A 15,843-nucleotide genomic window follows, 5' to 3' on the forward strand; every position below is an offset into this window, starting at 1 on the left:
TACTATTTAATAAATAATTAAAGTAAACCTTAAAATTATAATATTATTACTAGACTAGGTAGAAGACTTCTTAAATATAATATATTATCTAGCTCTATCCTAGACTATATCTTATTAGTTAGACTATAAGAAGGAGATACTAGCAAGAATACTATTATTTTATACTATAGTAAATAACTTTTATAATATTATTAATATATTCCTATAGTAATATAATAAGACTAGTAAAGGGGCTTTTAAACTAATATTTATTACTAAAAATATAATAAATATAACTAGTAATAAAGAAATATCCCTATTATAGAATAAGGGAATAAAATATAAGTATAGATATAATAATATAGAAAGAATAAACTCTAAAAGAAGTACTTTTAAGGACTTATATTAGTTATATAATATATATTTTTAAAGGTATAAATAAATATAATACTTTTATTTATTCCTAAAAAAGATGCCTAAGGACTTTAAGAAAAGAAATATAATAAGAAAGCTAGTTAATATATAACTTAAAATAAATAAGGCCCTAGCTAGAAAAATAGTAAAAGAGTAAAAGTAAAATAAGCAAGATTAGGAATAACTAGAAAAAAAAAGTAACTAGATAGTAATTTAAATAAAAGGTATAAATAAAGGTAAAGTTAAAACTTTATTTAATATTTAATTTAAAATTATACTATACTTATTATAGTACTCTATTATTTTTAATTTAGGATTATTAATTTATATATTTAATAATTTATATTAATTTAAGTAATATATAGAATTAATATAAGATAACTATATATAAATAAAAGACTTAAAAGTATTTATTATAAGATATAGAGATATTAGTATATAGGTTATAACTTAAAAAAATAAAAATATAAAATATAGCTATATAATTCTTAAAAATATAGCTTATTATAAAGAAATAATATATAATCTAGTATTATTTATATTACTAAATTAAATAAATATTTATTTTAAGAATAATTCTAATTTTAATCTATTTTATATTTTTAAAGGTATAGTAGCAGCCTATCTTAATAAAAAATATAGCTAATTTATAATAGAATATAATAGTAAATTATATAATATAATAAACTAAGTAATATTCTAAACTATTACTAATATTAGAGATATAAAATAGTAATATTTATATCTTAAATATTTAGGACTATAGGTATTAGATTACCTAATTAAGAATATTAAGGAGGTAAGGATTAGAGGACCTATTATAATAGAATATAATACTTATAGTATAGTAAAAATAAAGTAAAGAATTAATTAAAAGGACTATATTATTATAAAAGAACTAGATTTATAATTAATAATTAACTTTTATAATTTTAAAATAGAAATAAATAATTACTAAGTTCTATTATTAATTATAGATAAATAATTAGATTTTATATTAAATTACTATCTCTTAAATTAATATATAAAGATAATTAAAAATACCCTACTTAATTTATTTACCCTTTTAGAAAGATAATATAATATTAAACCTTAAATAATTAAATTAGATAATAAAATAAAGAGATAATTAAAAGACTTTATATAATTTAAAGGAATAAGACTTAATTACTTTACTCTATATATATTAGCCTAAAATAGAGGTATAGAGTACTTAAGGAATATAATAAAAGAAAAGATATATATAATAAAATAGGGAGTAAAACTACTTATATTTCTATAGCCTAAATATATTTATATAATAATATACTTATATAACTAAATATCTAAATATTAGGTAAGATAAAAAATACTAATTAATTAATTCTATACCTATATTACTTATTAAGATAGAGTAGTAATAGAATATAAGAAATCTTAAGAAGCTTATTTAAAGATATATAATTATAAGGTATTTATAATAATTAAATTATAAGTAATTATAATAATAAAGTATAAAAAGTAATTTAATTTAAAAGTATTTATAAAATATATAATAAGATATAAATTTACTAATATTTATTAAATATAAAATTTAAGGAAAGAAAGGAAGATTATTTATATAAAAAATATTATATTTAATAAAAAAGAATTCTTTTTAGAAAATAAAAATATATTTATTTAAATAATAAAGAATAACTTCCTAATAATTAAAATTAATAAATTTAAATAAATAATTAAGGATATTAAAGTTAAAACTTATATTTTAATCTAAGAAGTATTAAATATAGATTACCCTATAATAAAGAATATTTTAAAAAATAATTTTAACTTATTTAATTATCTAGTTTAAATATTAAGATTAGTACTTAAAGCTATAGATAAGGATAAAAATATTAATATAAATAAGTAAATAGCCTATCTAATACTACTAGATAGTAGCCTAGAATAATTAGCAGCAATATTAGTAGGTACTTACTAATATAAGATAGCTAAAATTAAAGAAAAAACTAAGCTAAATAGAAGCTACTAAATTATATAGAAATTAGTATTTATAGCAGGGAGATTAATATAACTAACCTAATAAGATAGAATATTAATCTCTAAGGTAAAAATATAAAAATAAAATAGGTAATTAAAAAGTCTAATTAAGACTTATTTAGATTAGCTACTAACCTTTCTAAAGATATACTACTAAGTTAAAAACTACTTACTATCTAAAGAATTTATAAAAGTAGAACAGGACTATCTAGCTAGCTATAAAATAATAAAAATATAGGTAGAAATAAATAAACCTAAGTATATAAAAGTACTAGAATATAAATAGATATATATATATAAAAGTAATTAAAATAATAACTTAATTAAATATAAAGCATGCCTAGTAATAAGAGAAGATTAATAAAAGAATTTAATAAAGAATTTATATACTATAACTCTAGTAATAAGATTTTTTTAAACCTTCCTAGTAATAGTAGCCTGATTTAATCTAGAATTAAAGTAATATAATATTATAAATATATTTATTAATATAAATAATAATAAGAAAATATATATAAAAATATCTCTAGAATATTAAAAATTAGATAAAATATTAAAATTAAAGAAAGTATTATATAAACTTAAATAATCCCCTTATTTATAGTAAATAATTCTTTAAAAAATCTTAAAATTACTAGAATATAAATCTATTTTATATAAATTATATTATATTACTAGAAATAGGATTTTAATATTCTTTTATATAAATAATATTATATTTACCTATTATTAAAAATTATTAATATAAATATAGACCATTATATAAGAGCTTTAAGATTAATTTAAAATAATAGGAGGAAATAATTTATAATAATTCCTAAAAATAAAAATTATTTAAGATAAAAAGAATAAGCTTATCTAGCTAGATTAATTAATATATATTAACAAGATTACTAATCTAGTAAATAAAAAGAAAAGTCTAAATATTACTCTTATATTAATAAAAATAATACTTTAAAAAAATTAAGATAGAGTATCTTACCTATATATCTAATAATATTAATAAAAGGTAGGATCTATAATATATATAATAATTATAATATAACTAGATATTATATTTATAATATTCTAGTTATCCTAGTATCTTATAAATTCTAGTAAAAAATACTATACTAAAGTAGATTAATACCTATAATATTTAAAAAAAATAAATAAACTTATCCTATAACTTAAAGGTTTAGATAACTATCTATTATATAATAATATCTTATTTATAAATAATTAGGACTAGAGAAGCTTGCAGGGGTATATTATAAAATTATTTAAAGATATAATAAGATAGAAAATTAATAAATAAGTAATTATAATAATCTCTATAATTAAAGTAGAATTATTAGTATTATTATATATAATAAAGAAAGAAATCTTTACTAAATATTTATTAGATAAAATTTAAATAGAATTAGAAAATCTAATTATTAATATTTAATATAATAATATATAAATTATTTAACTAGTAAATAAAGAAATTAACTACCTAAATATAAGACTATACTATATAAATATCTATAACTACTAGATTAGATAAAAAGCCTAAAAGGGAAGAATAAAAGTATTATATTATCTTATTATTAAGATAATTATAGATAGGTTAATTAAGGTACTACCTTACTAAAGCTTTAAGGCATTTATAAAGGATTTAAGAATAATAGAGAGACTAAAATTAATAAATAACCTATTACTAGATATAGTTTAAACCTATCTAGGATAAGAATAATATCTTAAATTATATAATTATAGGTTTAAATTAGATAAAATCTTTTAAATCTGAGGAAGTATATTAAATTAAAGGGATATCCTGTAATGTACTTAATAAGTAAAGGAGGGTTAAAACCCTATATTAAGATCTTAGTCAAGCACACAACCCCCCAACAAAAAACACACATCAATACATCTGATCACCTGCTTCCATTGAGCTACCCCTAGGATCATTATAAATCCGACATCCAACCACAATCTAGTACTGGTGTAAGCTTTTGTGGACCAATATAATACTGTATCAGCTACTGTCTTGACCCCTTTTTAGCTGAACGGTAAAGCCGACAGTTTTTCATGACAGTTAGGGCATACTTACTGCGGTTCTCTCTTTCCATGATGGTTCCTATTACTTCTGCCTACAAAACCTATGTACACAGCACCCTTAATGAGCATAAACAAGATGAAGTTGCTACCTTCAATGTCACAGTGTAAGAGCATGCGATTCGGGCAACATGTCTAAACCACTGGACCAAAAGGTCACTATGATCAGACCTGATGGTCTGATCCGCCCGAATCCCGCCTTATATACCCTACTAGTCAATTGTCACGCAATGCGCCGTGGAATCCCACCCCGTGACTATGGCTACCACATATACAGATGACTGCCCCTGAGGCTTTGTTGATGAAGATCTCGTCATCGAGCATTACGAATACTACCCGTTCAGCTTTTGAAACCTACAAAACGAGAGTATTTCCCCACGATTGAAATTTCCGATGTTTCGTGACAGAGATACTCCTGCCGCGCGCAACGTCTATCCACTAATCCAACCGGCGCTCCTCATGTCGCGAATCATAATTAAACGCTGGCAATCTTTCGGCGTCTTCGTCCGGCGTCGACACCTAGGCCTCCAAGCCGTATGGCTCGACGCCGATATAGAGCTGGAATAATCAAAGGATGAGACTATTGGACGCATCAAAAAAGCCATCCCTGACATTGATTTTGATCCTGATATGCATCCAAATTCTTCCCCATTTGCAGATATGAATCTGTATCCCAAGGCGATATCAGATCTGATAACTTTGGACTACAATATTATTCGACTCTTGGAGGATTCCACTTCGACCCACAGTCAGAAATTAGCAGGTCTAGTCTTTCTGGCAGTTTTATTGGGGCATGATTAGCCCATGTGTTGGAGTCATGTAGCATTCGAGCCGGTCAACTACGCTCCGATGATGAGCCATTTGAAACACCTCCTGGTATAACTCGCCGCGAGGCCGAGTTTATCCAACCTATCAAGTCGAGAATTATTTACTGGGCATTCGAGGCCTGTGCATCAAAAAGCAGTGCATGGAATTTTGAGATGATGAAAATGAATGAGACTTGGATTTTCGCCAACTTTTCACTGAGCCATATTGGACTATTGCGCAACAACCCCTGCGGCCTCCAGTTGACAAATATGCACGGTATGCTATTCTTGAAAACGAGCTAATTGATGAGTGGCGTGGCCTGCCAATGAAGAGCAAAGTGCGTGAAAGGGACGTACATGTTGAAACAGGGAGTCTTAGCAAGAAGCACAGGTCGATTATACCCGTCAATATCTGTGGGGGCAAAAAGGTGCGAATGGGCTTCCTGAAAAGGGCTTCAGCATACCCGAACACCCAACCTAGAATCCTAAGTAAGATAATCCTACAGTGTAGCTCTGATACCTCTATAACATGTGGAAATTTGCCATTTGCTAAAGCCAATGATAGTATAAGTTAGATATTTCCCCTCCTAATGATCACAACTTTAAATATCTTCAGGTGATTTTGGTGGCATAGTCGCATGTTGGATAGCTTCAAAATGTACCTATTGAGCATGTCGGTTCCGGCGATCAAGGGCGGTCCATGGGGTATCGCGTTATCGTCCAGTCTATCAGTACTCTGTAATAGAAGGCTATCAAAACTTGAGGTATTTCTGTTGCTATAGTTTTGGGCTTTCTCTTACACTGCCTTTTAAAAAAAAAAGCGGTAAGAACAATAATCTCAATGTGTCACGAAAGGTAAGCACCTAGGAATATACGTATTCAGTGTGTGTTTATATATATATATATTTCGGCCATGGGCTTTCCCCTCACTTTCGATTTCTTGACGATGGCAAGATGTTCCAAGTTGAAGTCCACGGCCCTGCAAATTACTAAAATAGAACATAGCCGTGTTGCGCCGCATAGTTAGTTATCTATATAGATCTATGACAAATCATGGTCCCCGAAGCCCAAGAAAAAGTAGTCGATTATCAAAGTTGAATATTATATTTTATTAATACTAAATCAATATACAGAATGGAAAAAAAAAAGGCTGCCCGCCTCTATAAAATGGGGACAGGAATGTGGGCAAAAAAAACATGGACCATTACTATATTATTCATGTCGGCGTCGACGCCATCCTCAAACCAGGAGCCGTTAGCGAAGTAAAAACCAGCCAAGGTCTTCTTCCAGATCATTGTGCCTTCTTAGAACCACTGCTAACTTTGTGCTGCCTCCTGCGCTTGATCGCCTCTGGGGTGTATTCAGTGTCGAGGAGGAAATCCCACCACCTGAAGCTGCTTGAATAGTTGCCGACAAATTTTTCATGGTGAAGGTCGTGATGATCAGCGCCGGCCCAGAATGGAAGGAAGTGATGAAGACTCCAGGGAAACTCGTAGCCACTGTGCGCGTCGATAGCTTGGAATAGTCGCAACACAATCCAGACGTACATGGTGAAGATATGTAGGTCCCCAGTCATGGCACACCAAAGAATTGGACACCCAACGGTACCAAAGCCAAGGATCATGACTTCAATAGGTGACGCATATTCAGCTGCCATGCCAAATGGGGCGGAATACTGGTGGTGAATTTTATGTATCCCCTTATAGAGAGGGCCCCAATGGAGGGCACGATGCGAAAAGTAATGCCACGTGTCTTCCAAAACGAAGAAAATTGCGATCTGGTAAGCCATGGTCCACATGGAAGGGAAAGGAACGGAAGTCGAAAGGCCGAAGAACTGAGCCATGGGGTGAAATAGCCTGGTAAGGGGCATCGCATTAGCTCAATACTCAAGGTGCAAAAAGGCGCGAATACTGACCAGATCTGTGGCAACTCAACGGTAAAGTGGCTCAGGAGAACGTACTTGGCGCAATCCCACTGCTCTCGCAAAGAAGGTATTTTGTTCTAATTGAATCAGTAACCAAAGCTACTATGAGGTTGGCGCCATCGGGCCGGGGAGAGGGTACTCACACTCTGGATTTTATAATTTTTAAACAAGCCCAGGCTATCTATGAAGATCCACGGCAGGGAGCGTCCGAAATAAACCAGTTCATGCATAGCAAACGACATAATACCGGTCGCAAGAACATCATTCTGCATCCAGGCGTACCAAGCTGCCCAAAGGCGCTCAAGAACGTTGAGGTGGGCATTGTAACCGGAGATGTCTTCAAAATGACCCCAATAGGTCTCCGGAGTAGGAGATGAGAAAGTTGAATTCCTGGTTCTAGTAAGTAATTATGTACGCTTGGTGGTAGCAATGGACAGAACACCTCTGCCTTTGCTTGGGGAATCGAGGAGGGATAAATTACTCACAATAAACTCATGATGTTTTGTCTCTCTTTCAGGAATTGCGGGTACAATTACACAAGGAAAGCACACAAATTCAAATGCTCATGAAATCAGCATCGACTCCGGCTGCGTGGAACTTGAGAGACTGGGGGAGAGATAGAGGGAGAGGAGAAGGTGTGGGAGGGTGGTTGTAGGTATTAATTATTTTATGGACGGAAAATCCCTAGTAATAAGAAGTTTCAACGGTGAATGATTTAACAGAGTTGAGATTGGTTCCCGGGTGGCGAGACCTCATTCCCCCTGGGAGCCTCTCTCTGCGCTGGTTGATTCTGGCACCACCGCCTTGCCGGTCAGGACCGATAAACCCAGCCCACTTAGTTCGGGTTCTATGTGGTTTGGTTGGTTGAGATGGTGCTGGGATGATGCACTATCCAAGCCTGTTTAGGAGATACGTACCCCCTTTCTTTGCGCTCCTAAGTACTAACTAGTACTCTCTGGGATTGGTATCGTTGGGTTCTATCAGTCGCTGGTAGAATAACTATGGCTTCTCATAAAAGGCTCTTCTAGATCAGTAAATCATTTATTATTATTACTTAGGGACATTAAAATTCTGATAATGACTGAATAGTTAGGTATTTAGGTACGGAGTAGGTAAAGATACCTACCTATACTTAAGTTCACTAGTAGCTATAACCTCCCTTGTTCTGCGGCCAAATCTGTTGCCGAGTTTGCATGTTTTGCTTCCGCCTGCAAACAGCAATGACGCCATGGATTTACAAAAGTAATTAATTATTCATCATCCAGACAACAACAAAAAGTTCCTGGCCTGGGGAAAGATAATGTCTGCACTTGACAGGTAGGTTAAAAAATCCAGATTTAAATAATCAGTGGAGGAATGGAGCTGAAGTGTACTCCAGCAGGATTTATCGCTTACAGGCACACCTGGGCGAGTTTCACCAGCAAATAAATGATCAGATCGGATCCAACTTCCACCAGGAAGCTGACCAAAAGAGCTCAATTGAATACTTAACGAAACTCGAAAAGATTCTCGATTCTCTCTCCATCAAATCCAAAACCCAGCCGGTCCGGCCCATCGACAAACTTGTGGATTTGCTCTCCAATTTTCGCCATGACCTTACCGTATTAGAGGACCAGGGCTCGAACCTAGACCCTTATGTGTATGAGCTTTTATGGCTTGTGGCAGCGAAGGCCTCGACGCAGACACTGGCCATAATCTGGACGACCCTTTCCGAAAACCTGCTTTCCGTCAACGACGAAATTAGATATTGGGACGGTATTCTGGAGTTTGATTGGTATATTGGGCTTTATATTTTACAGACATCCCCCCTTCGGTTATGGCGTGGATTACTGAAAGCCGGTCTCTTTGCTATATCTCCTCAAACTCACGAGGACAACTCTAATACAGGAGAAAACACATTTATTCCTGTTTCTACTCTGTGGGTACAGTTTTATACCTCAGTACAACGGTGCATTTATCCGTCGGGGCTGTCATCGTTCCGCCCTGGGATATTCTCGCCGCTAGTCCGATCGAAGCTAGAAATACAGCGGAAACGGAGGTATCTCAAATCCCGGAGAGATTTTAACGCCAGCAGCATTGGACTCCTCATGGAAGAGTGTATGTGTCTTGGACCGAAGACATCGCTGGCAGATGGAAAAGACCCCGTGCTCGCCAATTGCACTTTGCATAGAATTGTATCAAAAAGCGTTTGCTTAATGACATCGATCCTACAATATGGGAGCAATGATGAGGTTCTAGAGCTCACGAAGGCCTTTACTGCAGATAACGACTTGGGATCTTACGTAAATAAGAACAAGGGAAAGGCCGCTCTCAAGGACGTTCAAGATGTTGTCGAGCAGCTTCTTTATATTCTGAACGATCTTCTTCCGAAGTACCAGAGATTCTCGACCAAAGCCATCAGCGAAATTGGGCGACCTCCAATCACGGTTCGATACTGGCTACCCCTTTCCCTTGCGTTCCTCTCGGCAGGTACATCGTTCACACTTCTAAAAAGTTTGGGGCCTGCGCTTGTTGACTGGGTTGTCAATGCCGGATCAACTGCCTTTGAATTTTGGACCAATTGGGTTGTAGAACCGACCTGGAGGTTGATCCGGACAATTCGGCATGATGAAACAAGCGAAATCGCATTAATGAGTAAGAATAGCCTTGAAGCTGACCGAGCAAGCTTGGAGAGGATGGTTGTCGACTTTGTTCTCGATCGCGGGGGAAAAAGAGAGCCCTTGTTATCCGCCAACACCATCGCGGACAAGGTTAGGGAAGGTGACCTAACGCCGGTACTTATGGCCTACGAAAAAGATTTACGGAGTCCTTTTATAGGCACGGTCCGAGGTGACCTAGTCCGCGCCCTTTTGATTCAGATCCAGAAGACCAAGGTCGACGTTGAAATAGCAATGAGCGGGATCGACGCTCTCTTAAAAAGCCAGGAACTCGTTTTTGGGTATGTGCTAGCCTTCGAAATTTTCGTAACAGAAACCTGATAGGTCGCAGATTCGTTGGTTTGACTCCAGGGATTCTTGTCTCATACGCCTTCATTCGTTGGTTTTGGGGTCTGCTTGGTAGTAGAAAGGGATTTCAAGTTGGTAGACGACAGAATGATTTGAGATACGCCTTGAGGTAGGGTCATCTAAAGACAACAAATTTAGTCACTGATTCTAACTCTTTCCCCCTAGGAATATTCACCGAATTCTTACCTTGTCTGTTCCTACCGCCAATGGTCTTCTCACGTACAGAAACCACGGCCTTTTGATAAGCAATGCGGATACCCTCCTACGGAAAGCAGAAATAGTCCTTAAGGGCGAGGATTTCTATACATTCCAAGAAGATATCAGTGATTTAATCAACGAGAATCGGGCTGATCTGCAGCTAAAGATTATTGAACGGATGACATGGACTTATTCGAAGTGGACTTAACCCACGACCTACCGTGGTTATATATGAATGTATCTTTAGTGGATGGCGAGGGTCTAGAATACACTGTTTATTGGAAGTTATCAGCAACTTTTCCATTCTCAGATACACATAGATAGTATCAGGAACCCATGGATTCTGCGTTCCTGTATATTGCATTCTAACCCCCACCCCCTCGCGCACCCCTTTCTCCTCTTGAGTAGTAAAGTGCGGACCGCCTATATTGGTGTTACAGGATACCGAGCTTTGGGGTACGTAAGTAGATATCCGTGATGATGAGATTTGCCCCACCATCCACAACTCCGACATTGTTGCCGGCGCATCATTTGGAGGGTGGTTTTGTGCCGGAAAGGTACTACTAGTACTTGACTCAACCCGCTTCCCCCAAGAAACGGGATTCTCGTGACATTTATTTGAGACACAGGGCATTATTACGTGAAGAAGGTGCTTTGTATGAACCGACAGATATTATATATATACCGAGTACGTAGTAACTACTCAAAGTTGCCTATGGGTGGGGGTGGTTCAGTAATACTAGTCCCTCCTCGGCGGTTACAGATATGGAACCCCGTGCACAGGCGTTTTTTATAATTGCTGCATCCCTAGCTTACACCTTAGTCAACGTCCCCATTATCATCGTTTCGTTTCCTCAGGCACCATTCCAGCGCACTTCCTCTTTCTGAATAGGCAGTTGTCAACTGCATGCACGCTTGCTTGGCCTTCCATCAGAACTTGACGATTTCCTCGTATACTATCCACGTATCGACTTGGATTACTCCCTATTCGATTCTCATCCTTGCACTATCCTTCCGGCCGCGACGCAACACCTGTCCGTCCCCTGGCCTACTCCATCACCCTCTCCACCTGATCTCTCCCAGACCACGGCTCAAAATCATCGATACATTCTCCTCATACCCTTCGGCTAACGTGATTTCATGAAAATATAAACTCCTTATAGAGTAAAGAGCGTGTCGTAAGACAACATAGGGAACCCCCTGAGGATAACAAGGAAGCGGGAAAAGAGGGGAAGCAATATTACGGGCTCATTCCGCCATCCCCCAAGTTCCTGGAAGTTGTCTGCACTTACTCCTACGCTCTTTCCCTTCTCATAGCTTGAAATAGAGCCCATTAGCATCATGGCTGGTACCAGAAATTATGATTTTTTGGTAAGTTATTCCTGCGCGCCTACTACGTCACCGAACTAAAACTTTTTGTCACAGATCAAATTGTTGTTGATTGGGGACTCTGGTGTGGGGAAATCATGCTGTCTTCTACGCTTCAGTGAAGACTCTTTTACTCCGTCATTCATCACCACTATCGGAATCGACTTCAAGATTCGCACGATCGAGCTGGATGGTAAACGGGTGAAGCTTCAAATATGGGACACGGCTGGGCAAGAACGATTTAGAACCATCACAACAGCATATTACAGAGGAGCGATGGGTATTCTTTTGGTTTACGATGTCACAGACGAACGCTCGTTTCAAAGTAATTGCTTCTTTCGCTCCTACCAGCATATTAGACATATCAGACGCTAACCCTTGGATATTTTCCCTCTTTAGATATCCGAACGTGGTTTTCGAATGTCGAACAACACGCAAGCGAGGGCGTCCATAAGATTCTCATCGGGAATAAATGCGATTGGGAAGAAAAGAGGGCTGTGACAACGGAACAAGGCCAACAACTGGCTAACGAACTTGGGATACCTTTCCTTGAGGTTTCTGCCAAGAACAACATCAACATCGAAAAGGCCTTCTACAACCTTGCCTCTGATATCAAAAAGGGCATGGACACCTCGAAATCTGAACAACCTGGCTCCCAGGGTGTTAGCATAGACCACCAAGGTTCGGGGTTGAGTGGAAATACCGGAGGAAAGTGTTGCTGAGCGTATCCTTGTTTTGCCTCTTCCCTGTTGCTTTGTCTTTACCAGCACTTACCCCTACACCCGGCTTGCTAGGGTTTCTTGTCGGTGCTTGATTACATCGGTACTTTTCCCTATTTCTGTGATATGGGTTTATTACATCTGTATGTCTATAATTATTCCAGGTTCACTATTTTTATTTATAGCTCTCTTGAAATTTCATGGTGGCGTTGATGATAGTTTTTTTATCTTCTTATTCGGTACGCCCTCGTAGGCTATAATACCCTGGCCACGGTATCAGATCCTCCTATCTAGGGTGCTGATGCAGGCGTGGATATGGAGGATCTACACTTGTCTCGGAAAACACCCTGTATTCCTGCGGATTTATTTCAGGAGCCGGTCGACTGATGGATGTGTGCAGATGACAATAGTCGCCCACCAAAGCATGTCCGATACGTAAAACTGGGGCGATGCTTGATAAACATAGATATCGGGATAAAGTGCAAAATAAGCAGCTTGGTTGATTTTCCTTCACACCTTAATTGCGAAGGAATAATAAAAACAACCCCTCAGTCAAGGAGAGAAAGAGGGTCGGATAGTTAACTACTAATAATGTATTGGTCATGCCTTGATTTTACCATGAGCTTCTTTTGGTGTCCCCGCACTTAAGATTTTTTTTTTTCTTCTTTGGCTCGTCCTCTTTTCTCCACCGACAGAGTATATATATTCTTTTTTAAGTAATGCGATTCCACGAAATATTCACGGAATCTAAGCGAATAGCCTGCGCAGCTCCTGCCTTGATATCATTCTAGAACCCATAGCACACGCTATGATATGATGACCCGACCTTGCTCCTAGATATTTCTGGCACACCTACTGCTCCCCGCACATTCCTTGTCCACCCCGAGATGTCCGATAACAATTTAAATTTTACGGTACGGCCCTTGTCAAAACAAGTAAGAAACGACCATCGAGATGCCTTCCGAGTATATTTATCGTCGTCATCGTCGGCTCTCCTCAAACTTCGAGCCGGAGATGTTTGTTGCCTAACACTCCCCGACGGATCCTCGAAGAATGCCATTGCTTGGAACGCAGCCGAGAAAATCCAGCCTTCTGTCGTACAAACATCTCGAACACTTCAGGATTGCTATGGAATCAAGCTTGGGGAGGTAGTGTCGATCACTAGAGTGGATGAGGCCCTGGAAGAAATCGATTCAATCTCTTTAGAGGATTGCTCAGACGCTGACCGGATTGAGAAATATGGTCCTATTCCAGTTTCCGATAGGCTGCACTGGGCCTGGTCCTTGGAGCTTCCTCTCTCAAAATGCGAGGCCCTTGCCATTGGCCTTGCCTTCGACCTAGAGCTTAGGGGCCAGCGGAGAACTTTCAGGATTGCGAATGTGCGGGCAATGACTCAGGCTTATAATGGAACTCTATTCCGGTTCACCGAGAAAGCAAAAATCATGATTGACGAAGACTTGGGAGGCGTACAAGAGAATTCAACCTTCCCCCTCCATGTTCGATCTGTTGGTTTAGGTGGAATGGGCCGTCAGATCCAGAGCATCAATGAGAGCCTTGCCGATTTCAACCTAGGTTCAGAGATACCCACGATGCCTTCATTCTATGAACATAGCAGAGGCATGCTTATTTACGGGCCGAAGGGAACCGGAAAGTCATCACTTCTCGGCCAGGTTCGGTCAGCGGGGTGGAGAAAAACATTTGATGTCGGCTCCTCTACATTTAGCAAAAATGTTGGCGATGGTGAAGCTAGGTTGCGCCATATATTTCATGAAGCCATCCGTTGCCAGCCTAGTGTTGTGATTATTGATCAGCTTGAATTTATCGCACCGAAAAAGGCATCATTTGACGCACAGTCTCTCGCACCAGTATTATGTGAATGCATGGATTTAGCAAAGGGTGCCCGCGTCCTAGTTGTCGCTGCAACTCGGCATCCTAACGATGTGGATGATGCCCTAAGAACACCCCATCGACTGGCCATTGAGATTGAATTACAGATTCCTACCGCGCATGATCGAGCCGAAATATTGAGTGCTATTTGTGGCGGCCCGTCCTTCGCTTTAAACAAACACCTCATAGACATTATGGCAGAGAAAACTCATGGTTATGTTGGCGCCGATCTTTTCGCTTTGTTACAACTCGTGTGCCGTAAAGCTCGACAAAGGCAGATTGTGCAGGATAGGCTGGCAGACGATTTGTTGAACCGTGGACATGCCGCTAGTAGCGGCTCAGAAGTGTGCCATGCTCTGCCGGAAACGACTATCAGCCTGAAAGTTGAGGAAGACGATGTTTCCTCAGCCCTCCAAGAGACTCGTCCGACCGCAATGAGAGAAGTCTTCCTAGAGACGCCCAAAGTAAGATGGTCGGATATTGGTGGCCAGCATGAAATCAAGCGACGACTCCAAAAGGCTGTCCAGCGGCCCTTGAAGGTGAGTTTGGCTCTTAGGGGGTTGCTAAACTGGGGATCAGTGTGCTAACTGATCTAGCATCCTGAACGTATGAAAAGGCTCAATGTAAATAGCAAGAAGGGAATTCTCCTCTATGGACCTCCGGGCTGTTCTAAAACATTGACCGTCAAGGCCCTAGCGACAGAAGCAGGCCTGAATTTCATGGCCGTGAAGGGTGCGGAGATTCTGAGTATGTATGTTGGAGAGTCCGAAAGAGCTCTTCGCGAAATCTTCAGAAAAGCACGCTCTGCCAGGCCCAGCATTATTTTCTTCGATGAAATTGACGCCATTGCCTCGAAGCGCGGAAATACATCTCAGGGAGGTGTTAACGTGCTTACAACTCTGCTCAACGAAATGGATGGAATCGAGGAGCTCAAGAGCGTCTTGGTTGTTGCAGCAACAAATAAGCCTGATGTAATTGACCCAGCCCTGATGCGCCCAGGCCGCCTTGATAATATTCTCTACATTGGACCTCCCGATATTGAGGCACGAGAGGAAATATTGAACATATGGTTTAGAAAGTCGGCAGTCCATCCGGAAGTAGATGTGAGGGACTTGGCTTCCAGAACAGAAGGTTATTCCGGCGCAGAGATCGTGAGCATCTGCGAGACTGCAGGAGACGCTGCACTGGACGAAGAGGATGAGACTGGCAAAGAACAGGATATTTGTTGGCGACATTTTGAATACGCCCTGAAGCAGGTTCAGAAGCAGATCACAGAAGAAGTGATCGAAGAATACGAGCGATGGGGTAACACTGTGGATCCCAAATAATAGATATATTTACACGATGATATATAAGATCATACGAGGTTATTCTACGGAGTACACCCACCGTCACATTGATCCTCAGATTTGGACTATCGGAGTATACAAGGAGGTATCTAAGCC

At 37.9% G+C, this 15,843-nt stretch overlaps 5 protein-coding genes across 5 annotated transcripts; 4 read left to right on the forward strand and 1 right to left on the reverse strand.

Moving 5' to 3' along the window:
• Window positions 1–4,592: 4,592 nt before the first annotated feature.
• On the forward strand, window positions 4,593–5,872 carry P175DRAFT_0517166 (uncharacterized protein; the record flags this gene model as incomplete). Its single annotated transcript, XM_040898964.1, has 7 exons — window positions 4,593–4,668; window positions 4,784–4,829; window positions 4,860–5,025; window positions 5,065–5,254; window positions 5,293–5,367; window positions 5,490–5,725; window positions 5,804–5,872. The coding sequence occupies exons 1-7, from the start codon at window positions 4,623–4,625 to the stop codon at window positions 5,870–5,872; spliced, it is 828 nt and encodes a 275-aa protein (XP_040751574.1). The 5' UTR covers window positions 4,593–4,622.
• Window positions 5,873–6,433: 561 nt separating this feature from the next.
• Window positions 6,434–7,827, reverse strand: P175DRAFT_0460689 (sterol desaturase family protein). The gene is made up of 4 exons (XM_040894737.1): window positions 7,707–7,827; window positions 7,365–7,611; window positions 7,213–7,298; window positions 6,434–7,153 (listed from the first exon to the last, which is right to left on the reverse strand). Exons 1-4 carry the CDS (start codon window positions 7,715–7,717, stop codon window positions 6,589–6,591), a joined length of 909 nt encoding a protein of 302 aa, XP_040751575.1. The 5' UTR covers window positions 7,718–7,827; the 3' UTR covers window positions 6,434–6,588.
• A 465-nt stretch (window positions 7,828–8,292) lies between these two features.
• Window positions 8,293–10,733, forward strand: P175DRAFT_0502330 (NCA2 family protein). The gene is made up of 4 exons (XM_040897356.1): window positions 8,293–8,538; window positions 8,600–10,159; window positions 10,210–10,335; window positions 10,392–10,733. Exons 1-4 carry the CDS (start codon window positions 8,522–8,524, stop codon window positions 10,630–10,632), a joined length of 1,944 nt encoding a protein of 647 aa, XP_040751576.1. The 5' UTR covers window positions 8,293–8,521; the 3' UTR covers window positions 10,633–10,733.
• Window positions 10,734–11,765: 1,032 nt separating this feature from the next.
• On the forward strand, window positions 11,766–12,898 carry srgA (Rab family GTPase srgA; the record flags this gene model as incomplete). Its single annotated transcript, XM_040898489.1, has 4 exons — window positions 11,766–11,795; window positions 11,850–12,117; window positions 12,192–12,452; window positions 12,819–12,898. The coding sequence occupies 4 exons, from the start codon at window positions 11,766–11,768 to the stop codon at window positions 12,896–12,898; spliced, it is 639 nt and encodes a 212-aa protein (XP_040751577.1).
• Window positions 12,899–13,080: 182 nt separating this feature from the next.
• On the forward strand, window positions 13,081–15,791 carry P175DRAFT_0460697 (putative AAA family ATPase). The gene is made up of 2 exons (XM_040894738.1): window positions 13,081–14,937; window positions 14,995–15,791. The coding sequence occupies exons 1-2, from the start codon at window positions 13,399–13,401 to the stop codon at window positions 15,724–15,726; spliced, it is 2,271 nt and encodes a 756-aa protein (XP_040751578.1). The 5' UTR covers window positions 13,081–13,398; the 3' UTR covers window positions 15,727–15,791.
• Window positions 15,792–15,843: the final 52 nt, after the last annotated feature.

Source organism: Aspergillus ochraceoroseus (assembly GCF_002846915.1).
Source record: "Aspergillus ochraceoroseus IBT 24754 chromosome Unknown P175scaffold_5, whole genome shotgun sequence".
Classification (NCBI taxonomy): Eukaryota; Fungi; Ascomycota; class Eurotiomycetes; order Eurotiales; family Aspergillaceae; genus Aspergillus; species Aspergillus ochraceoroseus.

What these genes read in the sequence shown, in the direction of transcription:
- P175DRAFT_0502330 (XM_040897356.1), top strand. An exon ending in AGCCAGGAACTCGTTTTTGG is followed by an intron (nt 10,160 to 10,209) that starts GTATGTGCTAGC and finishes GATAGGTCGCAG; the next exon opens with ATTCGTTGGTTTGACTCCAG. An exon ending in GATTTGAGATACGCCTTGAG is followed by an intron (nt 10,336 to 10,391) that starts GTAGGGTCATCT and finishes CTTTCCCCCTAG; the next exon opens with GAATATTCACCGAATTCTTA.
- P175DRAFT_0460697 (XM_040894738.1), top strand. Translation starts at nt 13,399, where the DNA reads ATGTCCGATAACAATTTAAATTTTACGGTACGGCCCTTGTCAAAACAA. An exon ending in CTGTCCAGCGGCCCTTGAAG is followed by an intron (nt 14,938 to 14,994) that starts GTGAGTTTGGCT and finishes TAACTGATCTAG; the next exon opens with CATCCTGAACGTATGAAAAG.
- P175DRAFT_0460689 (XM_040894737.1), bottom strand. An exon ending in AAAATTATAAAATCCAGAGT is followed by an intron (nt 7,299 to 7,364) that starts GTGAGTACCCTC and finishes TGATTCAATTAG; the next exon opens with AACAAAATACCTTCTTTGCG. An exon ending in GTTGAGTTGCCACAGATCTG is followed by an intron (nt 7,154 to 7,212) that starts GTCAGTATTCGC and finishes GCCCCTTACCAG; the next exon opens with GCTATTTCACCCCATGGCTC.